This window comes from Prionailurus bengalensis, chromosome D1 (genome assembly GCF_016509475.1).
Source record: "Prionailurus bengalensis isolate Pbe53 chromosome D1, Fcat_Pben_1.1_paternal_pri, whole genome shotgun sequence".
NCBI classification, from domain to species: domain Eukaryota; kingdom Metazoa; phylum Chordata; class Mammalia; order Carnivora; family Felidae; genus Prionailurus; species Prionailurus bengalensis.
In genome coordinates, this window is record NC_057346.1 from 66344081 (window position 1) to 66370020 (window position 25940).

A 25940-nucleotide genomic window follows, 5' to 3' on the forward strand; every position below is an offset into this window, starting at 1 on the left:
ATCCAGTGGAGCTAAGATTCAAAAATCCCAGGCCTCCTGACTCCAAAGCCCATGGTGTTGCTATTATACTACAGGAATCTCAAAATTTTAGGAATTTGGTGACGCACAATTTTTAGCATTTAAAAAATTTTATAATCACATTATTGTTTATAATATTAAAAAATCAGAAATAATCTAAATGACCGGTAATAAAGGATTGATTCAAATATGGAAAATGTATACAGTGGATACAGTAACTAAAACTGAGATCTGAGAAGAGTAATGACCATAAACATTTACAAAGCACCTCCCACATTCCAGGCTCTGAGTTCAGTGCTTCACATGAACTATCTTAAATCCTCACAAGAATCCTATGGAGGTGGGTACTTTAAAAATTCCATCATATATAGGAAGAAACAGAAGCCTGGAAAAGCTACATATCTTGATCAGTCTTATAAAGTTATTAACTGGGAATTAAACCCATGTCTATCTGATTCCTAGTTTGAACTCTTAAACACTACAGTATCACCTAAAAATTAGATAAGGACACAGAAAAAATATTCTGAGGTTAAAAAAAGAAAAAGCAAGTTACAAAACATTATGTACAGTATGATCCCATCTAGATTTTTGTAAAAACAGTTTTACTGAGATATAATTCACGTTACCGTAAAATTCACACGTATAAAGTTACACAATTTTCTGTAAAAAAAAAAAAAAAAAATCCAGTTTTTAGTACATTCACAGAGTTGTGCAACCATCACCACTACCTAATTTTAGAACACTGTCATCACCCAAAAAGAATTATCAGTCACTCCCTATTCCTCCTTCCCTCCTGCCTCTGACATCTCCTAATCTACTTTCTGACTACGAATTTGTCTATTCTGGACATTTTATATAAACAGGATCATACCATATGTGGTCTTTTGTGACTGGCTTCTTTCACTTAGTATGTTGAACCATCTATCATCCTTCATTCCTTTTACTACTGAATTAAATTCCATTGTACAGACATACCACATTTAGTGTATCTATTCATCAACTGATGGACATTTGAATTGTTCTACTTCTGGTCTATTAGGAATAAGGCTGCTATGAACATTTGAGTACATGTTTTTATATGGACGTATATTTCCATTTCTCTTGAGTACACAGCTAGAAGTAAACTTGCTGTGTCATATGATAACACCATGTTTAACATTTTGAGGAACTGCCAGACTATGTTCCAAAGTGGCTGCACCATTCTACATTCCCACCAGCAATGTGTGAAGGTTCTAATTTGTCCACATCCTTACTAAACTTGTTTTGTCTGTCTTTTTTTAGTTATCCTAGCGGATGTGAAAAGGTATCTCACTGTAGTTGAATTTTTAAATATACACTGTATATGGGTATATGTGCATAGAAAAATGTCTTGAAGAACAGATGTAGTAAACTGTCTCTATATCCATAACAATGACAACTCCAGAAGGGCAGAGATCTTGGTCTGTTTTGTTCACTTAGGTATCTCAAGTGCCTACAACAGTGCCGGACACTGTTGGCTCTCAAAAAAATAGTTGCAACATACTTACATATATTTTCTAATTTATCCATATTAAAACTGCTTTTGAAAAGATTTCAAGTTCTTCTCAAATTTAAAAATGTATAAAAATAAAAGTTGTCCATCTTAACCAAATACTCATTGTAGAGTATTCTGAAATAAGGAAATTCTCTGGTATTCAGCAGTAAAAATCAAACTTAGTGTCATTCAGTCCTTTCTCAAATCTTTAGATAGTTAAGCTATCTGCATATAAAAGAAATGTTAATGACAGACCTTTTTCCACTGGGAATGTACAGTGAAGGACCTTTAGAGGACATCTGGTACTTAGGAGCTCCAAGTTCTCTCTTTTGTGTTCCATTTCCAGACTAGGGCCAGATGCCAAAAAGGATCTATCAATTTGGCCTTCAGCTCTATTCACAAAAAGGAAGATGCCACTCTAAAAATGTCTTCACAAACACACAGGTTTATGAAGCAAAATTAAAAAAAAAAAATAGCTTGGATCATATTTATTTACTTATTAGTTTGTTTAGCTATTTCAAGTCTCACTCTACCATGCCATGCACCATTCTTCAAAGCCAGCCAGCTGGAGAAGTATGGGAAAGCTAGTCAGTGAAAACAGAAAGACAGTTTGCTCAGCAGTTTCCTTACCTGCTTTACTTGTAGCCCATGGCTCCAGATCCTTTCTAGGAGGTCACAAAGGCTGGCAATCAAGGTGTTCTCCTCCACCCCTGTGATGTTCACCTCCCCGTGCCCTAGCTCCACAGCCTCTCGGCCCATTTTCTCCACCAGCATCCTCTTGGTCTACAAGGAATCAGTCAGCAGGATTAGATAACCCAGTGAGCAGGATCATGTGCAACTAGAGAGGGTTGTGGCCACCTGCACAGCACATCTGCTGGGCTGGGAAGGACAAGATGAACAAGACCAAGAGACACAGTATATTTATTCTCCACCATGTACGTCAGGTTATGGTACATTCTTTAAAAGTTTAGTTATAGGGGCACCTGGGTAGCTCAGTTGGTTAAGCATCCAACTCCTGATTTTGACTCAGGTCATGATCTCACAGTTCAGGAGATTGAGCACCAGGTTGGGCTCTGCACTGACAGCACAGATCCTGCTTGGGATTCTCTCTTCCCCTCACAGTAAATAAATAAATAAATGTATATATATATATATATTTTTTTAACGTTTATTTATTTTTGAGACAGAGAGAAGCAGAGCATGAACGGGGGAGGGTCAGAGAGAGAGGGAGACACAGAATTGGAAGCAGGCTCCAGGCTCTGGGCCATCATCAGCCCAGAGCCCAACGCAGGGCTCAAACTCACAGACCGTGAGATCGTGACCTGAGCTGAAGTCGGACGCTTAACCGACTGAGCCACCCAGGCGCCCTTATATTTTTAAAGTTTAGTTTCAAAGATAAGAAAACAGCAATCACTGTATGATCCTGGACCTACTTCTTCTTTCTGTGATGTCCTCACTCTGGATTAAGTTTTTTCATTTATGAACTGAAAAAAGTTAAATAAAATCGGTCATGCTCACTTCTGAGATTCTCTGATTCTCATTGTTTAACTGATCTTACCAAACAAACCTTCAAGTATTTAATGCTAGAAATACATCTGAAGTACCTGTCAAAGGGATCAAAAATTAAGGACAAATGATTTACTTTTAAGTAAAATTTCCAAATGCTTATTATAAAAAACCAAAAAACACACACTGTGTAATGATCATTGCAACCTTTATTACTGTGTACCAGGCACTGTATTAAGCACTACAACTCTATGAGTAAGTATTATTATTGTTCCCAATTTACTAATAAGGAAACTGAGGTCAGAGAACTTAAGGAACTTGCCAAAATCACACAGCAAAGAAAGAGAAGATCTGGCCTCTGAATCTAACTCCGCATGAATACTGAGTTCAAGTCCTTAACTAACACTTATTTAGTTATGCTATAAATTTGTGACATACAAAAATCTAAAGAACAGGAAGAAAATCACCCCTAATTCTGCCTTTCAGAAGCAACAATTCTTAATACTTTGGCATATTTCTTTCCAGTGTTGTTATTTTTAATACTTTTTCTGTAAAATATATCTCATATACCTGTATTATGTGTGTGTGTATATGTATGCATGTGTATGTGTGTTATATATCACACACACTATTACAACCATCACCCAAATTAAGAAATGAAACACTGCCCATCCATATCTTTGAAGCGTTCCATGTGTCCTCTCTCATCACCTTCCCACTCTGGAAGTGCCTACTATCCTGACCTACACAACAGAACTATACAGAAAAGCAAAGAAATGCTTATCACCTATATTTGCATTGCTAAACAATGTAGTTTAGTTTTGCCTATATGTTTTCTTTTGTGATCTGCTTTTTCATTAAACTTTGTTTGTAAAATTCACACGCATTGATGGGTATAGCTGTTGTCCATTTCCATCACTGTATAACATTCCAACATATGAATATACTCACAATTTATTTATTAATTCTCTTACTGATTAGCATTTGGTTGTTTCCTGTTTGGGGATACTACAAAGAATGTTGTAAACTATTTGTACATACCTCCTGGGTTACACTGTTCTCTAGGGAAAAGATCTAGGAGAAGAATACTAGATAATGTTACACCGTTTTCCAAAGTGGTCACACTAATTTATACGTCCAACAGTATGAGAACTCCTGTTGCTCCACATGCTAACCAACATTTGGCACTGCTAGACGAATTATGTACATTTTTCTCTGCATGTTAACATCTCTGAAATTGGGATGTATTTCATAGTCATTGTGGACCAGACAGTGGACATAAGAAAGGTGTCACTGGCTAGGCAGGCACCTCAAAACTTGAGAATAAATGTCCTCAACTTGGAAAACAAAACTCAGAGACAAGAGAAAAGGCTTCTTTCAAGAAAGGCGGCATCACCTATGCTCTTAATAGCAGAGAAGACAACATTGTATGGAAAATAATGGATACCAATGGCTCAGAGTGAGCTGATAGAAGCTGTTTTTTTAAATACCTGAATTCAAAATATCAGTACTGATATATCCATCTAATTTGTGACTGCAATAATGTCTTCTGTAAAAGAAAGTATATTTGATTTCATTCTATAAATGACCGCCATTAACAAACTGAAGATGCAGGAAAATCTTTTTTCTACTGATGAATAAACAAGATGTAGTAGAGACCAAGCTAGTTGAATTGTCCTAAAAAGTATGGTACACTGACTTGGTTGAAAGTCTATTTTTATTAGAAACTACATTCATAACTAAAATATTAAAAACTAAGAATGATTATATTTTAATCCAACAATCCTTCTTCTGAGTATATATCCAAAAGAACTGAAATCAGAATCTCAAAGAGGTATCTGTACCTTATGATCATTGCCACATTATTCACAATAGCCAAGATATGGAAACAATTCAAGTGCTCAAGAACGAAATCCTGTCATTTGCAGCAACCTGGATGAACCAGGAGGACATTATGCTAAGTGAAACAGGCCAGTCACAAAAAGACAAATACTACATGATTCTACTTATATGAGGTATCTAAAATAGTCAAACTCACAGAAGCAAACAGAATGGTGGTTGCCAGAGGGGGAAAAGGGGGAAATAGGGAATTGTTGCTCTGTAAGTATAAAATTTCAGTATGTGAGATGAGTAAATTTTAGAGGTCTGCTGCACAACATAGCATCTATTATTTTTTTTGATTCCAGTATAGTTAACAGTATTATATTAATTTCAGGTGTGCAGTATAGTGATTCAACAATTCTACACATTACTCAGTGCTTGCTCATCATGGTAAGTATACTCTTAATTCACTTCACCTGTTTCACCTGTTCCCCCCACCCACCTTCCCTCTGGTAACCACCAGTTTGTTCTCCATAGTTATGACTCTGTTTTTTGGTTTGTCTTTTTTCTTTGTTCGTTTCTTTCTTAAGTTCAACATATGAGTGAAATCATATGGTATCTGTCTTTCTTTGACTTCTTTCACTTAGCATTATACCCTCTAGATCCATTCATGTTATTGCAAATGGCAAGATTTCATTCTTTTTTATGGCTGAGTAATATTCTAGTGTGTGTGTGTGTGTGTGTGTGTGTATACACACACCATTTCCTTATCCATTCATCTATTAATGAACCTTTGGGTTGCTTCCATAATTTGGCTATTGTAAATAATGCAGCTATGAACATAGAGGTACATATATCTTTTCGAATGAGTATGTTTTGAGTAAATACCCAGTAGTACAATTGCTGGATTATAGGGTAATTCTATTTTTAATTTTTTGAGGAACTTCCGTACTGTTTTCCACAGTGGCTGCACCAGTTTGTATTCCCACCAAGAGGGCACGAGGGTCCCTTTTTTTCCACATCCTTGCCAACACTTGGGTGTTTCTTGAGTTTTTTATTTTAGCCATTCTAACAGGTATGAGGTGATATCTCATTGTGGTTTTGATTTGTATTTCCCTGATGATGAGTGATGTTGAGCATCTTTTCATATGTCTGTTGGCCATCTGTATGTTTTCTTTGGAAAAATGTCTGTTTATGCCTTCTGCCCATTTTTAATTGAATTATTTGTTTTATTGGTGTTGAGTTGTATATGTTCTTTACATATTCTAGCCCTGTATCAGATGTCATTTCCAAATTATCTTCTCCCATTCAGTATGTTGTTACCTTTCAGTTTTGTTAACTGTTTCCTTTATTGTACAGAAGATTTTTATTTTGATGTAGTCCCAATAGTATTTTTGCTTTTGTTTCCCTTGCTTCAAGAAATATATCTAGAAAGATGTTGCTATGGCCAATGCCAGAGAAATTTCTGCCTGTGCTCTCTTTCAAGTTTTATGGTTTCAGGTTTCACATTTTGATACTTAATCCATTTTGAGTTTATTTTTGTGTATAGTGTAAGAAAGTAGTCTAGTTTCATTCTTTTGCATATAGCTGTCCAATTTTCCCAATAGCATTTGTTGAAGAGACTTTTTCCCATTCCATATTCATGCCTCCTTTGTCAAAGATTAGTTGACCATATAGTCATGGGTTTATTTCTGGGCTCTCTATTCTGTTCCATTTACCTATGTGTCTATTTTTTTTTAACACAGTACCTATTATTAACAATCGATTATTGGGCACTTCACAATATGTTAAGAGACAGATCTCATGTTAAGTATACTTACCCACAGAAACAAACAAAAACCAAAAAAATAACACAAGGAAATTTTTGGAAATGATAGATAAGTTTAGCATCTTGACTTTGGTTGATATTATCATGGGTGTATACGTATGTCCAAACTTGTCAAAATGTATACATTAAAATATGTGTGTAATTTTTTTGTGTATCAAGTATACCTCAAAAAAACCTTTAAAAAATTACTGTCTGTAGAACTGAGAAAAATATCCCCACAACACACTTTGGCCTGGCACACAGTAGGCACTCAGTAAATTCTTGTATCTAAATAATGAGACCACTTCTATCAAATTAAAACAGAGAGGCAAAAACATTTTCATGTGTGTAAGACTAATCTGTTGAAGACAATTCAACTATAAGGATTTTATATAAATAGTATAAGATGTCTAAAATTGAAAACTATATCTATCTTTCAGTTTTAAAAAATACATGTTAATATCAAGCAAAGTGTGCTTGCTCTCCATTAATGGTATATTTATTTAAAGCAAATACACCTAATTCTAAGTTAACAGAATCTCAACATCAGTAGTATGCCATTATATTAACAATATTTTTAAAGCCAAGAAAGAGTGATCAGGGCCAAGATGTGTCTCCCCGTGGCTGCCAAGGGAAACAACACACACACACACACACACACACACACACACACACACACAACCATGGCTCACCTTGTTGCGGCACTCCTTCAGCAGGCCCTCTACAAACTTCCAGTTGGTTTGAGCAATCACTGACGGGGAAAGGTTGGACAATTTGGGCTGGCGGATGGTGCTGCCCATATTTCTGGCTTCCTGGATGTACTTCTACAGCAAACGGAAAAATCAAAAGCTCTTTGTGTCTACGCACACAAACCATGGGTGACCAGTACTAATGAGAGCCTGAAGAGGGCACTATTACCACCTGCACTTTCTTATTGTCTCTTTCCTATGCTCAAAGTTGGGAGTGGCAAGTTTAAAACACAACTCTTGCAGCAAAGAGAAAAACAGACAACATGAGTTCTGTTTTCTTTGATGTAAGGCATTCCATGAGTACTGTAATTACCTTTGCTTTAATGATAGAAGAGGTAAAAAAAAAAAAAACACATGGTTAACACAGAGCTAACACATGGCTGCAACATGTATAGTTCAATGTACAAACCCACCCAAATTTCAGAGTACTACTGAGAAAATCATTTTCTCCAACAAGCTGAGAGGAATTTAACTCCTCTGCCCATTTCAAAGGTATCTACCCTTACTACCATAAAGTATAGCCTTGCTAAATTAGAGCCTAGAAAAGAAGACTGCACATTTAATAGAAGACTGCACATTTAAAATAATAACTGCATTTTCCACTTTTCTACAATGTGCTGGTGATTCTCCATATACTATTTTTTTTAAGTTTATTTATTTATTTTGAGAGAGAGAGAGAACAGGGGACGGGCAGAGAGACAGAGGGAGAGAGAGAAAATCCCAAGCAGGCTCTGCGCTGCCAGTGCAGAGCCCAACACGGGGCTCAAACTCACAAATGATGAGATCATGACCTGAGCCAAAATCAAGAGTCCAATCTTAACCAACTGAGCCACCCAGAGGCCACTATTTGTTTTAACATAGAACCCACTGACATCCTCTCAGTATCTCAAGTTCACAACCAATATTTTTACCCCAGACTTTATTCCAGTAGTACAATTGTGTCCATTCTACCTTCTGGTCCCTCAATCTGCTCCTACTACCAACCCCAAGGTTAGGCTTCAATTCTCTCACCTGGACTACCCGCCTCCTAGTTTGTTACCTACCTCCTGTACCTCCTTACTCCAAAATATTCAGCCTACAGCCTCCATTACAAGACAAATACCAAGTGTTTGATCCTGCATTTATTTCTTCCACTTGACTGCTCTTTGTCTCTCAAAACCCTATCATCCTCCCAGACTTAAAGAGATGATGGCTCCATCAGTCTTGCTGAATAATACCCCAGGTAGAACTGACCTCTGCTTTCTCTAATCAGTGATCAAACACTGACTTGCCTCTCATAGGATCCTTCCAAAAGACTATTCTACTAAAGTTATTTGTGTATCTGACTTTGTTCCCTAATAAACTGGTATGCCTGAGGACAAGTCTATCTCCTTCTCATCTTTATATTTCAAAGTGCTTATTACAACGATTGGACCAAGTAAACATGCTCAATAAACACTGTTGAAAGAATATGGAGGTGAGATGGAAGACCCAGGGGACACTTCTAAAATAACACCAATACTCAACACTTCATTTCCACCCTCACACAAACAAAAACTCTAAGCACAAGGATGCCTGCGTGGCTCAGTCGGTTGAGCACCTGACTCTTGATTTTGGCTCAGGTCATGATTTCACAGTTTGTGAGATCCAGCCCTGTGTTGGGCTCTGCACTGCCAGTGCAAAGCCTGCCTGGGTTTCTCTCTCTCCCTCCCCATCTTTTTCTGCCCCTCCCCCCACCCAAAAGAAACCAATAAACATTAAAAAAAAAAAAAAACAACAATGCTAAGCACAATCATATCCTATAAATCAGCAGTTAAAAATTCATAGCCAGGGTTGCCTGGGTGACTCAGTCAGTTAAGCGTCCAACACTTGATTTCAGTTCAAAACATAATCTCACAGTTTGTGAGTTCAAGCCCCACATAGGGCTCTGCACTGAGCACAGAGCCTGCTTGGGATTCTGTCTCCCACTCTCTGCCCTCCCCCAACCCCCTTTCTCTCAAAAATAAATAAACCTTTTTTAAAAATTCATCGCCATACCTTGCAATTCTAATTTATTCCTTTAAAAAACAGCAAAGACAAAATAGTATTTATTTTCCAATTCACTGAGGTGTCAGACTAATATGAAAACAATATGCTTTAATAGGTTTTAAATGTATAAAATGCAAATTGCAGGTTCTTTTCTCAAAGAGAAGTTCCTGAAATAGGTTTCTGAAGGTGAAGCCCCATTTTTACAACTTCTCTGCAACTAAGGCAGGGTCTCCATCCTGAGGTTTAGAAGTAGAAACTTCACTGGGAACGAGTTATAGGAGAGCTGAGAAACTCAGCTGGTAAACTCAGGTCAGTTCAGGAATCCCCAATCCCCAGGCACCTAATAATAACATTCCTCTCTTTTGCTTCTCTAAGAAAAAAAGTCAAGATTATTGGTTTTAGGGGTGCCTGGATGGCTCAGTCGGTTAAGCGACCAACTTTGGCTCAGGTCATGATCTTGGTCCGTGAGTTTGAGCCCCCTGTCGTGCTCTATGCTGACAGCTCAGAGCCTGTAGCCTGCTTCAGATTCTGTGCCTCTCTCTCTCTGCCCCCCTCATATGCTCGCTCTCTCTCAAAAAATGAATAAACATTTAAAAAAATTTTAAAGAAAAGATTATGTTTTAAATTAATATACACAAAAAATAGAAGAAAAGTCCCCCATACCCATTTCAGAAATTCACAGCATTAACCCAAGTTCAGCTTTTCTTCCTTCTCACTTTCATAGAATTAACTTTTTTCTACCATATTACACACACACACACACACACACACACACACACACACACAAAGTCTCACAAATTTTAAAAGAATTTCTTCCAAATCTCAGACTCTTATCTTCTGAGTTTTCCTGTCACACTCCCCAGGGAGCATATGCATGACTGAGTACTGAAAGGACAGTGAAAGCCTGGACATTACTCCTGATAGGGCTGCAAACAGGGCCTGGCTCAGGGAGAGGACCTACTAGCGGTCACTTGCAAAACATCATATATCCTAGATTTGTCATAACCAAGGCCCAGTATCAGGTATCGGGAACTAACCCTAGTATTAACCCATCTTTATGGGAGAGATCACTACTAAGACATTTGAATCAGATCAGAGGTCATGAAAATGGGAAAGAGAAGTAGAGTGTAGAATAGTCAAGAGCCACTGTTTGTCACCCTTAAGATGTCTTACCTCTCTCTGGTCATTATCTAAACGCAGGTGTTCTGTGTGCTGCTTCTGCCTATCTTTCCGCCTCCACTGAGCAGGGGCATTCCTTTTTGTCCACCTGACAGAATCCAAGCAGGCAATTATGAACATTGCACTAAGAAAGTAAGGTCAGGTTATGTCTAGGGAATAACGCTGGGCATGGGAAAAATACCTAACAATCAATAGAGATAGCTCAGAGACCTTGAGGAAAAGTAGCTGAGAGCTCAGTGACTGGGCAAGAAAGAGAAAACTCCCCAGGGGAACATAGACATATCTCTCTTAAAACACATGTAAAAACTTCACATGCAGACCCAAAACTATACTCCTTCTCTGTCTGGGCTTTGACACACTCATCTCCAAAAGTAACTAAAAAAGAGCAACCCCACTAAGGTATCTACTTTTGGTTCAGACTCCAATTATTTCAACCACCACTTATTAAAGACACAATGCTAGCTAGCTAGGTGTGGTATGGGATTTAGTTGAGAGATGACTGCCAGCTATCTGTAGTCTGGCTTTTTGTAGCTTCTGGGCATGTGGAGCTATCCCAATTTGCAGAGTAGAGACAGGAGCGAATTATACTTTGTCACCTGTATTCTTGTTCAAACAAATGAACAACCTGGATGGTCTGGGTCATCTTCATATTTACTTTACAAAATTCCAGGCATCTTCCACAAGCTCAGGCCCTGATATGGGAGAACCTTCATCACTGTGGTTAGGGAGCTGGATAAGAGAATCCCTGGGGTTGACTCACTTGTTGCTGGCTGGCCCAGTGGAAAGCACATCAGACTGCAACTTAGGGAAAAAGCCTGGCTCATATTTCCCTTGTCCAATCTTCATGTCAAGTAAATGGGGGTGAATCGCAGTATGGTCAATTTTTGCCAGACGCAGTTCAATTGCTTTCTCTGAATGAGAACAACAAAAAATAAGTCAAACATTTTCTAAAATATACCATATTCTGAACCATAAGTTTCAATACATTTAAGATAATTTGAATCATACAATTATGTCCTCTAACCACAATTATGAATAATAGCATCTTGAAACTAAATAGCATGCTTCTATATAACTCATGGGTTAAAAAAGAAACCAAAAGAGAAATAAAGTTTGAAACTGAAGAAATACGAAAACACAACATATCAGAATATGTAATTAAAATATTACTTGAGAGGAGATTTACAGCAATAAATGTCTATTTTAGAAAAGAAAGTTCTCAAAACTACTGACCTCAGCTTCCACCTTAAGAAACCAGAAAAGGACATGGACATTAAATCCAGAGTAAATACAAGAAAGGAAACAATAAAGGCCAGAATAAAGTCAATGAAAGAGAGAGAAAATTAATAAATCCAAACAATGGTTCTTTTAGAAGATCAGTAAAACTAATGTAAAATGTTGGACTAATTAGCATAAAAAGAAAAAGACACAAATTAACAGTGTCAGGAATGAGAGAGGTAACATTGTTACAGATTCTATAGATATTAACAACAGAATATTACAAATAATTTAATGTCAACAAATTTAACAATAGGTTAAATGGAGAAATTCCTAGAAAAACACAAACCACAAAAGCTCACTCAAGAAGAAATAGATAATCTGAATAGCCCTATACATGTTTTAAAAATTGAATTTGCTGCTGCTCGGGATTCTCTCTCTTCCTCTCTCTGCCCCTCCTTCTCTATCTCTCTCTCTCTCAAAATAAATAAATAAACATTTCTTAAAAATCTTGTGGCAACTGGGTGGCTCAATCAGTTGAGCATCCAACTCCTGATTTCAGCTCAGGTCTGATCTCACATTTTGTGAGATTGAACCCCACACTGGGCTCTGTGCTGACAGTATGGAGCCTGCTTGGGATTCTCTTTCTCCCTCTTTCTGCCCCTCCCCTGCTTGTGCTCTCTCTCCCTGAATGAATAAACAATAAATAAATAAATAAATAAACACAAACAAACAAACAAACAGCTTTATAAAGCATTCCCACAAAAAAACTCCGAGTCCAGATGACTTCAGTGATGAATTCTACCAAATCTCTAAAGAAGAAATAATCCAAGAAACTGAAGAGAAGAAAAATAATAGTTCCCAACTTATTCTTGGAAGCCAGCATTATCCTGATACAAAATCAGACCAAGACATGTACCAATAGCCCTCATGAACACAGATGCAAAAATTCTATAAACAAATTTTTGGTAAATCTAATCCAATAATATACAAAAAGGATAATATGTCATGACCAAATACAGTTTCTCTCAGGAATGTAAGCTGATTTACATATTCAAAAATCAATGCATATCACTCATCAAATTAAAAAACCAATTCTAATAACCATATAATTACCTCAATAGGTGCACAAAAAGCATCTGACAACATACAACATCCACTTCTGATAAAAACTCTCAGCAAACTAATAACAGAAGCAAACACCAACCAATAAAAGATATCCCTTGAAAAACTTACAGCTAACATCATACTTAACGGCAAATACTTTCCCCCCAAATCAAGAATAGACAACACTGCCCATTATCACCATATCTGTCTCACACTATAGTAAAGGTTCTAGCCAGTGCAATAAGACAAGATAAACAAATAAAAGGCATCTGGATTGGAAAGGAAAAAGTAAAACTATCATTATTTGCAGGCGATATTATCTATGTATAAAATTGGCTAGATGTACAGAAAGCAATTAGAAAAAAGTATGGTATGGTTGCAAGGCACACATCAACATACAAAACTCTATTGTATTTCTATATATTTGCAATGAACAATGAGAAATTAAAATTTTACAATACCATTTAAAATAACATCTCAAAAAATGATACACTTAAAAGATAAATCTGACAAAAGATATGCAAAACTTGCACACCGAAAACTATATAACACTCTTGAAAGAAACTAAAGGTCTAAATAAATGGAGAGGTATGCTGTGTTCATGGAACATAAGACTCAGTAATGTTAAGGCATCAATTCTCCCTAAATTGGTCTACAGATTCAAGGCAATTTCAATAGAAAGAAAGAAAAAGAAAGAAAGAAAGAAAGAAAGAAAGAAAGAAAGAAAGAAAGGAAGGAAGGAAGAAAGAAGGAGAGAATGAATTTGGATCCTTAGCTTACACTATCTAAAAAAATTAACTTGAAGTAGATTATAGGGGTGGCTTGGGTGGACCAGTTGGTTAAGTGTTCAACTCTTGATTTTGGCTTGGGTCATGATCTCCCAGTTCATGTGATCAAGCCCCACACTGGGCTCCATGTTGAGAGCTTGGAGCCTGCTTGGGATCATCTCTCGATCTCGGTCTCTGCCCAACCCCTGCTCATGCTCTCTCTCTCAAAATAAATAAACTTAAAACAAAACAAGAAATGGATCATAGACTTAAATATAAAGCCTGAAAATATAAAACTTCTAGAAAGAAATACAGAGGGGGAAAAAAATCTGTGGGGCACCTGGGTAGCTCAGTCAGTTAAGCATCCGACTCTTGGTTTCCACTCAGATCATGATCTCACAGTTTGTGAGATGGAGCCCCGCCCTGGGCTCTGCACTGAGGTCATGAAGCCTGCTTGGGATTCTCTCTCCCTCCCTCTTTGACTCTCCCATATGCACATGCGAACATGCACAATCTCTGTCTCTCTCTCAAAATAAACACTAAAAAAAAAAAAAAAAAAAAATCTGTGACCTTGGATAGGCAAAAATTTCTTACATATAATAGCAAAAGTATAATCCTTTTTAAAAATGTTTGTTTGAGAGTGACAGAGAGTGTGTGAGTAGGGAAGGTCAGAGAGAGAGGAAAGAAAGAATCCCAAGCAGGCAACACATTGTCAGTGCAGAGCCCAATGTGAGCCTCGATCTCATGAATCATGAGATTATGACCTGAGCTAAAATCAACAGTTGGATACTTAACCAACTGAGCCACCCAGGGACCCCATTCTTTTTTTTAAGATTTCTCTTAAAGTTTATTTATTTATTTTGAGAGAGACAGAAAGAGTCCGAGTCAGGAAGGGGCAGAGAGAGAGGCAGAATCCCAAGCAGGTTCCATGTAGTCAGTGCACAGTGCCCAACTTAGGGCTTGAACTCATGGAACTATGAGATCATGACCTAAGCCAAAATCAAGAGTCAGAGGCTTAACTGAATAAGCCACCAAGGTGCCCCTAAGATTTTATTTTTAAGTATTCTCTACACACAAGGTGGGGCTTGAACTCATAACCCTGAGATCAAGAGTTACATGCTCTATCAACTGAGCCAACCAGGCGTCTCATTTATTTTTTTAAAGATTTGATCCATTTTTTCTTAAAACGGTAAATCAGGCCTCATCAACATTTTAAAAGCACTGTTTTTCTTAAACACTGCTCTTCAGAAAACAGTTAAGAGAATGAAAAGACAAGCCACAGAGTAGGGGAAATATTTGCAAATTATGTATCTGATAAGGTACTTGTATGAAGAATGTATAAAAAACTTGGAAAATTCAACAATAAGAAAACAACCTCCAAAAAGGGGAGAAATATTTAAATAAGCATTTCACCAGAAAAGATGAATGAATGACTGAATGAATGCCAAATAAGCAGACCAAGAAATGTTCAACATCATTAATCATCAGGAAGACCCAAATCAACACATTCTAATAGGTTTGTAGTGATATCTCATTGTCACACCACAATGAGATATCACTACAAACCTATTAGAAGGGTTAAAATCGAAAAGACTGACCATAAAAAAAATGTTAGCAACAATGTAGAGGAACTATAATTCTTATGCACTGCTAGCAGGAATATAAAATGTGCTGTGAAAGACAATTTGTCAGTTTCTTTAAAAAAGTCAACATACAGGGGCACCTGGGTGACTCGGTTGAGCGTCTGACTTCAGCTCAGGTCATGATCTCACTGTTGGTGAGTTTGAGCCCCATGTCGGGCTCTGCGCTGACAGCTGCCCCTCCCTCACTGGCACCCTGTCATACATGATCTAGTCACTCCACTCCTAGGTATTTATTCAAGGGAAAAGAAAACATGTAAAAAAAACAAAACAAAACAAAACAAAAAAAACAAAAAAAACTGTTCATAGCCCAAACGCCCACCAACAGGAAAAGAAATAAATTGCAGTAATATCCATATAATGGAATACTACTTAGCAATAAACAGAATATAAATGAACTTCAAAGTAATTATGCTGAGTAAAAGAAGCAAGACAAAAAAGAAAAGAAAGAAAGAAAACAATGTATGATTCCATTTATATAAAATTCCAGGGGCTCCTGGGTGGCTCAGTCAGTTAAGTGTCCGACTCTTGATTTTGGCTCAGGTCATGATCTCAGGGTTGTGTAGTATTTCAGGGTTGTAAGACCAAGCCCTACATCAGGCTAAGTGATGGGCGTGGAGCCTGGTTAAGATTCTATCTCTCCCTATCTCTCACTGCCCCTCCCCATTTCTCTCTCAAAAAAAAAAAAAAAAGTGCCAGGTGCTACTCTAGGCCTTGCAGATATAGTGGTGAATCAAAGGAATGTCTTTATCTATAAAATTAGTGGGTGAGTAGAATTGATTGCCATCAAGATCCCCCTATTTTTGTTATTTATTTAATTTAAATCTGACCTAGTTAACATATAGTATAATAATGACTTCAGGAATAGAATTTAGTGATTGATCACTTACATGTAACACCCAGTGTTATCCCAACAAGTGTCCACCTTAATGCCCCTTGCCCATTTAGCCCATCCCCCCACACAACACCCCTCCAGCAACCTTCAGTTTGTTCTCCATATGTAAGAATCTCTTATGGTTTATCTCCCTCTCTGTTTTTATATTATTTTTACTTCCTTTCCCTTATATTCATCTGTTTTATATCTCATATGTGGAATTTATATTATATGATATATGTATGTCATATGATATTTGTCTTTCTCTAATTTCTCTTAGATTAATACTTTCTAGTTCCATCCACATTGTTGCAAATGGCAAGATTTCATTCTTTTTGATCGCCAATATTCCATTATATATATATATATATATATATATATATATATATATACACACACACACACACACACACACATACATACCACATCTTCTTTATCCATTCATCAGTCAACGGACATGTGGGCTTTTTCCATACTTTGGCTACTGTCAATAGCACTGTTATAAACACTGGGGTGCATGGGCCCCTTCAAAAGAGCACTCTTGTATCCTCTGGATAAATACCTAGTAGTAAAATTGCTGGGCTGTAGGGTAGTTCTATTTTTAATTTTTTGAGGAACCTCCATACTGTTTTCCAGAGTGGCTGCTGCACCAGTTTGCATTCCCACCAGCACTGCAGAAGGGTTCCCCTTTCTCCACATCCTTGCCAACATCTGCCATTGCCTGAGTTGTTAATGTTAGCCATTCTGACAAGTATGGTATCCCATTGTAGTTTTGATATGTATTTCCCTGATGATCAGTGATGTTGAGCATTTTTTCATGTGTCTGTTAGCCATCTGGATATCTTCTTTGGAGAAGTGTCTATTCATGTCTTTTGCTCACTTCTTCACTGGGTCATTTGTTTTTTGGGTGCTGAGTTTGAGAAGTTCTTTATAGATCTTGGATACTAACCCTTTACCCTATGTCATTTGCAAATATCTTCTCCTATTCCATCCGTTGCCTTTTAGTTTTGCTGATTGTTTCCTTTGCTGTACAGAAGCTTTTTATCTTGATGAGGTCCCAAAAGTTCATTCTTGCTTTTGTTTCCCTTACCTCCAGAGACATGTCAAGTAAGAAGTTGCCGAGACTAAGGTCAAAGAGGGTGTTTCCTGTCTTCTCCCCTAGGATTTTAATGGCTTCCTGTCTTACATTTAGATCTTTCATCCATTTTGAGTTTATTTTTGTGTATGGTGTAAGAAAGTGGTCCAGGTTCATTCTTCTGCATGTTGCTCCAGTTTTCCCAACCATAATTTTTTCCATTGGATATTTTTTCCCGCTTTGTCAAAAATTAGCTGACCATGTAGTTATGGGATCATTTCTGGGTTCTCTATTCTGTTCCACTGATTGATGTGTCTGTTTTTGTGCCAGCAGCATACTGTCTTGATGATTACAGCTTTGTAATACAGCTTGAAGTCCAGAATTATGATGCCTCCAGCTTTGGTTTTCTTTTTCAGGACTGCTTTGGTTATTCGGGGTCTTTTCTGGTTCCATACAAATTTAGCATTCTTTGTTCTATCTCTGTGAAGAATGCTGGTATTCTGTGAAGAATGCTGGTATTATTTTGATAGAAATTGCATTGAATATGTAGATTGCTTTGGGTAGATTGACATTTTTACAATATTTGTTCTTCCTATTCAGGAGCATGGAATGTTTCTCCTTTTTTGTGTGTGTCTTCTTCAATTTCTTTCATAAGCTTTCTATAGTTTTCAGTGCATAGATTTTTCACCTTTTTGGTTAAGTTTATTCTATGTATTTTATGGGTTTTGAAGCAATTGTAAATGGGCTTGATTCCTTGATTTCTCTTTCTGCTGCTTCATTACTGGTGTATAGAAATGCAACCAATTTCTGTACAGATTTTATTATCCTACAACGTTGCTGAATTCATAGATCAGTTCTAGAAGCTTTTTGGTGGAATCTTTTGGGTTTTCCATATAGAGTATCATGTCATCTGCAAAGAGTGAAAGTTTGACTTCCTCCCTGCCAATTTGGATGCCTTTCATTTCTTTGTGTTTTCTGATTGCCGAGGCTAGGACTTCCAATACTATGTTGAGTAACAGTGGAGAGAGTGGACACCCCTGTCATGTTCCTGACCTTAGGGGGAAAGCTCTCAGTTTTTCTCCAACAAGAATGATATTAATGGTGGGTCTTTTGTATATGGCTTTTATGATCATGAGTTATGATCCTTCTATCCCTACTTTCTTGAGGGTTTTTATCAAGAAAGGATGCTGTATTTTGTCAAATGCTTTCTCTCCATGTACTAAGAGGATCACGTGGTTCTTATCCTTTCTTTTATTAATGTGATGTATCACTCACATTGATTGATTTGCAAATACTGAACCAGCCCTACATCCCAAGAATAAACCCCACTGATCGCAGTGAACAATTCTTTTAATGCATTGTTGGATCTAATTTGCTAGTATCTGGTTGAGAATTTTTGCATCCATGTTCATCAGGAAATTGGCTCTGTAGTTCTCCTTTTTAGTGGGGTTTTTGTCTGATCTTAGAATAAAGGTAATGTTGACCTCGTAGAATGAGTATGGAAGCTTTCCTTCCATTTTTATTTTTTGGAACAGCTTCAAAAGAATAGGTGTTAACTCTTCTTTAAATGTTTGGTAAAATTCCCCTGGAAAACCTTCCAGCCCTGACTTTTGTTTGTTTGGAGATTTTTAATTACTGATTCAATTTCTTTACTGGTTATGGGTCTGTTCAAAATTTCTATTTCCTCCTGTTTCAGTTTTGGTAGTTTATGTTTCTAGGAATTCGTCCATTTCTTCCAGATTGCCCAATTTATTGGCATATAATTCCTCATAATATTCTCTCATTATTGTTTGTGTTTCTGTGGTGTTGGTTATATCTCTCCTCTTTCGTTTGTAATTTTACTTATTTGGGTCCTTTCCTTTTTCTTTTTGACCAATCTGGATAGGGGTTTATCAATTCTGTTAATTCTTTCCAAGAATTAACAAGCTGCTGGTTTCATTGATGTGTTCTACCAGGGTTTTATTTTTTTAATTTCAATATCATTGATTTCTGCTACAATCTTTATTTCCCTTCTTCTGGTTGTAGGCTTTATTTGCTGTTCTTTTTCTACCTCTTTTAGGTTTAAGGTTAGGTTGTGTATTTGAGACCTTTCTTCCCTCTTTAGGAAGGCCTGGATTGCTATATGCTTCCCTCTTATGACTGTCTTTGCTGCATCCCGAGGTTTTGGGCTGTCATGTTTTCATTTTCATTGGTTTCCATGTACTTTTTAATTTCCTCTTTAATTTCTTGGTTAACCATTCATTTTTTATAAGGATGTTCTTTAATCTCCAAGTATTCAGGGTCTTTCCAAATTTTTTCCTGTGGTTGATTTTGAGTTTCATAGTGTTGTGGTCTGAAAATATGCAATGTATGATCTCTATTTTTTTGTACTTGTTGAGGGCTGATTTGTGTCCCAGTACGTGATCTATTCTGGAGAATGTTCCAAGTGCACTCAAAAAGAATGTGTATTCTGTTGCTTTAGGATGAAATGTTCTGAAAGTGTCTTAAGTCCATCCGGTCCAGTATGTCATTCAAACCCATCGTTTCCTTGTTGATTTTCTGCTTAGATTATCTGTCCATTACTTTAAGTTGGGTGTTGAAGTCCTTACTATTATGGTATTATTATCAATGAGTTTCTTTATGTTTGTGATTAACTGACTTACATATTTGGGTGCTTCCACTTTGGGGGCATAAATGTTTACAATTGTTAAGCCTTCTTGATGGACAGACCCCTTAATTATAATGCCCTTCTTCATCCCTTGTCACAGGCTTTATTTTAAAATCTAGCTTGTCTTGGGGCGCCTGAGTGGCTCAGTCGGTTAAGCGTCCAACTTTGGCTCAGGTCATGATCTCATGGTTTGTGAATTCAAGCCCTGCATCCGGCTCTGGGCTGACAGCTCAGAGCCTGAAGCCCACTTCAGATTCTGTGTCTCCCTCTGTCCGCCCCTCTGCTGTTTGCACTCTGTCTCTCACATTGTCTCAAAAATAAATAAACATTAAAAAACATTTTTTTAATAAAAAATAAAAAAATTAAATCTAGCTTGTCTGATATAAGTATGGCTACTCTGCCTTTCTTTTGGTGACCATTAGCATGATAGATGGTTCTACATCCCCTTACCTTTTTAAAAAAAATTTTTAATGTTTATTTATTTTTAAGAGAGAGAGAGAGCATGAATGCACAAGGGGCAGAGAGAGAGAGAGGAAGACCCCAAATCTGAAGCAGGCTCCAGGCTCCAAGCTGTCAGCACAGAGCCCAATGCGAGGCTCAAACTCAGGAATCATGAGATCATGACCTGAGCTGAAGTCGGACGCTTAACCGACTGAGCCACCCAGGCACCCTGTATCCCCTTACTTTTGATCTGCAGGTGCCTTTAAGTCTAAAATGGGTCTCTTGTAAGCAGCATATAGATGGGTTTGGTTTTCTTATCCATTCTGATACCCTATGTCTTTTGACATTTGACATAGGGTACATTGACATTTAGAGTGAGTACTGAAAGATACAAATTTAGTGCCATTGTGTTGCCTGTAGAGTTGAAGTTTCTGGTGATGTTCTCTGGTCCTTCTAGTCTTTGTTGCTTTTTGGTCTTTTTGGGGTTTTTTGTCTTTTCTCCACTCAGAGAGTCCCCCTTAAAATTCCTTGCAGGGCTGGTTTAATCATCATGAACTCCTTTAGTTTTTGTTTGTCTGGGAAACTCTTTATCGCTCTATTTTGTTTTTTGGGTTTTTTTTAATTTTTTTTTTAAATGTTTATTTATTTTTTAGAGACAGAGACAGAGTGCAAGCCAGGGAGGAGCAGAGAGAGGAAGACACACAATCCGAAACAGGTTCCAGGCTCTGAGCTGTCAGCACAGAGCCCAACACAAGGCTCAAACCCACAGACTGGGAGATCATGACCTGAGCCAAAGTCATACACTCAACTGACTGAGCCACCCAGGCGCCCTTTTATCGCTCTATTTTGAATGACAGCATTGCTGGATAAAGAATTCTTGGCTGTATATTTTTCCAATTCCGCACGTTGAATATATCTTGCCACTCATTTCTGGCCTGCCAAGGTTCTGTGGATAGGTCTGCTGCGAACCTGATCTGTCTTCCCTTATAAGTTAAGGACTTTTGTTTTCCCTTGCTGCTTTCTTAAATTCTTTCCTTGTCTGTGTATTTTGTGAATTTGACTATATGCCTTGCTGATGGCAGGTTTTTGCTGAATCTAATGGGAGTTATCTGTGCTTCTTGGATTTTGACGTCTGTGTCCTTCCCCAGATCAAGAACGTTTTCCACTATAATTTGCTCACATAACCTTCTGACCCTTTTTTTCTCTCTTCATCTTCTGGGACTCCTATGATTCAGATGTTATTCCTTTTTAATGTGTCACTGAGTTCTCTAAGTCTTGTATCATGCCCTTTTCCCTTTGTTTCCCTTTTTGTTTCATTATTCTCCATAATTTTGTCTTCTATATTGTTGATTTGCTACTCTGCTTTATCTATCCTTGGCATTATGGCATCCATTTGAGATTGCATCTCACTTATAGCATTTTTAATTTCGTCCTGATGATTTTATTTCTTTTATCTCTGCAGAAAGGGATTCTAGGCTTTTTTTCAACCCCAAGTAGTATTCTTATTATCGTGGTTCTAAATTCTAGTTCAGATATATCTGTGTTGAGTAAGCCCCTGGCTGTTATTTCTTCCTGTTCTTTCTTTAGGGGTGAATTTCTTCATTTTATAATTTTAGAGGAAGAAAAAAAATTAACAAAATTAAAATTAAAAAATTAAAAACAAAACAAAAAAATCAAATAAAGGAAGCTAGATCCTAGGTGTATTTTGGGCTGCTTGTTGAAGGAAGCTTGACAGAATAGAGAAAAAAGGGAAAGAAACAAAAAAGGTAACAAAAAATTTCAAAAGTAAATATATATATATATAATGAAATAGATTAAATGAAATAGAATTTTAAAAATTTAATTTAAAATGTAGTAAAAATTTTTAAATTTTAATTTTCAAAAAAGAAAATATTTTTTTTCTTTTTCTAAGAAAAAAAAGAAAAATTTAAACAAAGACAGAAGCAAAGAAAAAAACAGCACAAATAAATGAACCAGCAAACATAATGAAACCCGAATGAAGTTATATCCAGTTTCCTCTAAAACTCAAACTATGAAGCACTCTATAGTCCATACACTAAGCAGGCAGAGAGATTTGTGCTGGTCTTCTAGGGGATGTGCTTAGAGGGTGCAGTTGGGCAGGACGTGGTATAATGGCTCCATTCTCCAGTAGATAGCGCTGCTTAACTTACTGGGATTGATCAGTGTGGCGCACATGCACTTGCATGCACCTGAGAGATGAAAATGGCTTCACCCACCTCCCTAGTCTCTGGCACAGGAACTCTGCACTCTCACCAACCTATGATCAAGCACCCTTCCTTTTTCTCAGGCCTCTGTCCACTCCCCACCTTTACCCTGTCCATGTCCAAGCCATCAGCCTGCTAGGCAGCACCTCCCTCCAGAGTTTTACCTCAGATGGGGATGCATTTCAAACCCCTCATTTCAGAGACCCCTACAACTTGGGGAGGGTCTCACTGAGCAATGGCTGGGTGCCGGCTTGCCCCAGAGAATGTTTGTGCAATCACACAGCAGCAAGGTTCAGAGATTATGGCAAATCACAACAAACAGCTGGCACCAGGTTTCACCACACTCTGGTGTCTTTGTCCCAATACCAGCAAATGTGACTGCTCTCCAGGGTCCACTGGGACCTTTGCCTGTGTGGAGGCTGTATGGAGTGAAAGCCAAATGCTCTACATATATGGGAACCGCTTCTTCCGCTGTGGCAAATGAACCCCTCGGACCCCACTGCCTGCTCCTGGGGATTCGCCTACTTCCTCACCAGAACACTGCCAGGCACTGAGCTCCAGAATTTCAGACTGTGTACTCCACTGTTTATAGAATCCTAATGGTATTGAAACCCTCTCCTTTCTCCCTGTCAATGGTTCTGGGGAACAGATTTCTTGTTCAGTCCCCTGCAAGTGCTTTCACTCTTTCTCTCTCTTTCTCTCCAACTACTTTCAGGGGAGTGCTTTTCTTGCATGATCCCAAATTGTCGCACTCTCCCCATTGCTCTTTCTCTGCCCTCTCTCCGCAAAAACAGCTTCTTACCTTCCACAGCTTTTCTCTCCCCCAGTTCACCTCTCCGCACTGGGAACTTGCTGAGTTCTGTGGCTCAAGTTATGCAGATTGTTGTGTTAATCCTCAGATCAATTTCCTAGATGTGCAAAATGGTTTGGTGCAATCTAGCTGTGTTTTAGGGACAAGAAAACCTGAGTCTGCATGCTGCTCTGCCATCTTCCCATTTCTTCCCCTTTTAAAAATATTTATTTATTTTTGGGAGAGCACAAGCAGGGGAGGGGCAAAGAGAGGGGGACAGATGATTCAAAGCAGGCTCCATGCTGACAGGCTGACAGCAGCAAGTCTGATGTGGGACTTGAACTCACGAACTGTGAGATCATGACCTGAGCCAAAGTCAGATGCTCAACCGAGTCACCCAGGTGCCCCAAGATCCCTTTTTTTTTTTTAATTTTTTTTTCAATGTTTATTTATCTTTGGGACAGAGAGAGACAGAGCATGAACGGGGGAGGGGCAGAGAGAGAGGGAGACACAGAATCGGAAACAGGCTCCAGGCTCTGAGCCATCAGCCCAGAGCTCGACGCGGGGCTCGAACTCACGGACCGCGAGATCGTGACCTGGCTGAAGTCGGACGCTTAACCGACTGCGCCACCCAGGCGCCCCATGAGATCCCTTTTAAATGTAGCATTTTAAAGGATCTCCAAAAGTATCCCCTTATTTATGTGTTTACCATTTTCCAATAAGCCTGCTTCAAGATGCTAAAGTGTAAGATGGAATGAGGTGACTGAACTAGTTCTCCAGGCTAGAGATCTGAGGCCAGTGGCAAGAACCCTGCTCTAGAATGTTTAGAGTACAGGGGCACCTGGGTGGCTCAGTCAGTTAAGCATCTGACTTCAGCTCAGGTCAGGGTCTCATGGTCCATGAGTTCAAGCCCTGTGTTGGGCTCTGTGTTGACAGCTCAGAGCCTGGAACCTGCTTCAAATTCTGTGTCTCCCTCTCTCTGCCTCTCACCTGCTCACGCCTATCTCTCTCTCTCTCTCTCTCTCTCTCTCTCTCTCTCTCTCTCAAAAGTAAATAAACATTTAAAAAAAGTTTAGACTATTTGGAGTACATAGAGTTGCCTAAGGGTCTGTGACACCAATTTTGCTGAAATTAATCATATGAATGAGGGTTAGTTGACCCTCCTTCCATATTCCATGAGAACAGACACAAGTCCTGGTCACAACTGAGACCAGAGTAATTCAAATCAGCATGCTTCAGTGTTTGGTGTTCAACAAATGGATTAGAGATGGGCTGAGAACTGATTGCCTAGACACTTGTGACAGATGGGCAAGGCCTCAAGTGACTAGAGCTGCTAGCTCCATAGCCTCTAGCTATAAGCAAACTTCTCCCTTTATTCCAGTGAATCATATACAAATATTATCATTTTCAAAGGTAGCAAAATATGAAAAGATCAGGAAGTCCTGATTTAAGCTGATGGCCTGGGAGATGTTTCTCTAAACGTTTCCACATTCTTGTAAAAATGTGTCAAGCTTCCTAGGACCAAAACCTTAGGCAGGGTTCAGGAATATGAAGCCTGATGTGTTCCAGAAAGCAAGAATGATTGTGTTAGAGTAGTCCACTTGCATAGGCAACATGTCCTCATTAGCCAAGAGGACTGTCATCTTAATGAAAGGCTTAGAACAAGAGCTACAAGGTAAAGACAGAAGGCTAGAGAATGTAAGGTTGATGAAGGCAGGACTTTGTCCAAATTGTCACCAGTTTTATCTTCAAAACCTAGAAAAATGCCAGGCACATTCATTCACTCAGTAAATATTTGCTGAGCACTTACCATATGTTGAACGTGTAATAGGTATTATGCAATTTGTTAAGTGAATGAACAAAATACACAAAAAGGCTACAACAAGGACACTCAACAACCCACAAAGAAGTGAACACATGACTTAATCTGATACCTCAGATGAGACTATTTTCTACCTAAACTGATCTAGACAGGGACTCTGAACAAAAAGGTCTTTTCAATCATGCATGTAGCAAACAACTTTTAACATCTATATGTGCTAGCAGATTAGGGGAAAGAAAATGAGTAAATAGTCTCTGCTCTCAAACTGTTCCCATAATAGCTCAAGTGAATAGAGATTATAGAGAAGAGGCAACAACAAAGCACCACAGGAGCACTGAGGAGGAATTCAGTCTGAGGTCATCAGAGAAGGCTCCACAGAGGAAGAGACATTTCAGCTAAGTTTTTGTGGCAAACACCAACTAGTGCCTAATCACAACTCATTCACTGCTTCTTTCTCGCTAATACAGCCCCGATATCATTCAGGGTAATATCACACCCAGTTCAATACTCACTTTCACAGCCTCCCTTGCACTTAAGGATGGTCATAGAACATGGTTGTAGCCTATGAGACAACAGAAGTTGTTGGGAATTTCTGGGAAAGCTTTTGTTTTCTGATACAAGAGGGAAAATACCGCTGGCATCAACCTTCCCCTCTTCTTGCCCTGAATGTAAACATAGAAAGCCTCTTGTAACCATGAGGCAACAAGTATGAATATAAAAGTCAATATGCTGTG

The 25940-nt window shown here is 38.2% G+C and overlaps 1 protein-coding gene across 7 annotated transcripts in view; it reads right to left on the bottom strand.

Moving 5' to 3' along the window:
• The window catches only part of DENND5A (DENN domain containing 5A), a 119124-nt gene that overhangs the window by 19452 nt on the left and 73732 nt on the right, over positions 1 to 25940 (bottom strand). For 3 of the 7 annotated variants that reach the window (XM_043580607.1, XM_043580605.1, XM_043580610.1), the window contains 5 exons: positions 25719 to 25868; positions 11361 to 11511; positions 10595 to 10688; positions 7358 to 7489; positions 2162 to 2314 (listed from right to left, as the gene is read on the bottom strand). In XM_043580607.1, coding sequence (XP_043436542.1) covers positions 2162 to 2314; positions 7358 to 7489; positions 10595 to 10688; positions 11361 to 11511; positions 25719 to 25868 — 680 coding nt within the window. The remainder of the gene's footprint in view (positions 1 to 2161; positions 2315 to 7357; positions 7490 to 10594; positions 10689 to 11360; positions 11512 to 25718; positions 25869 to 25940) is intronic. The other 4 variants (XM_043580608.1, XM_043580609.1, XM_043580611.1 and 1 more) reach the window with 2 other exon arrangements.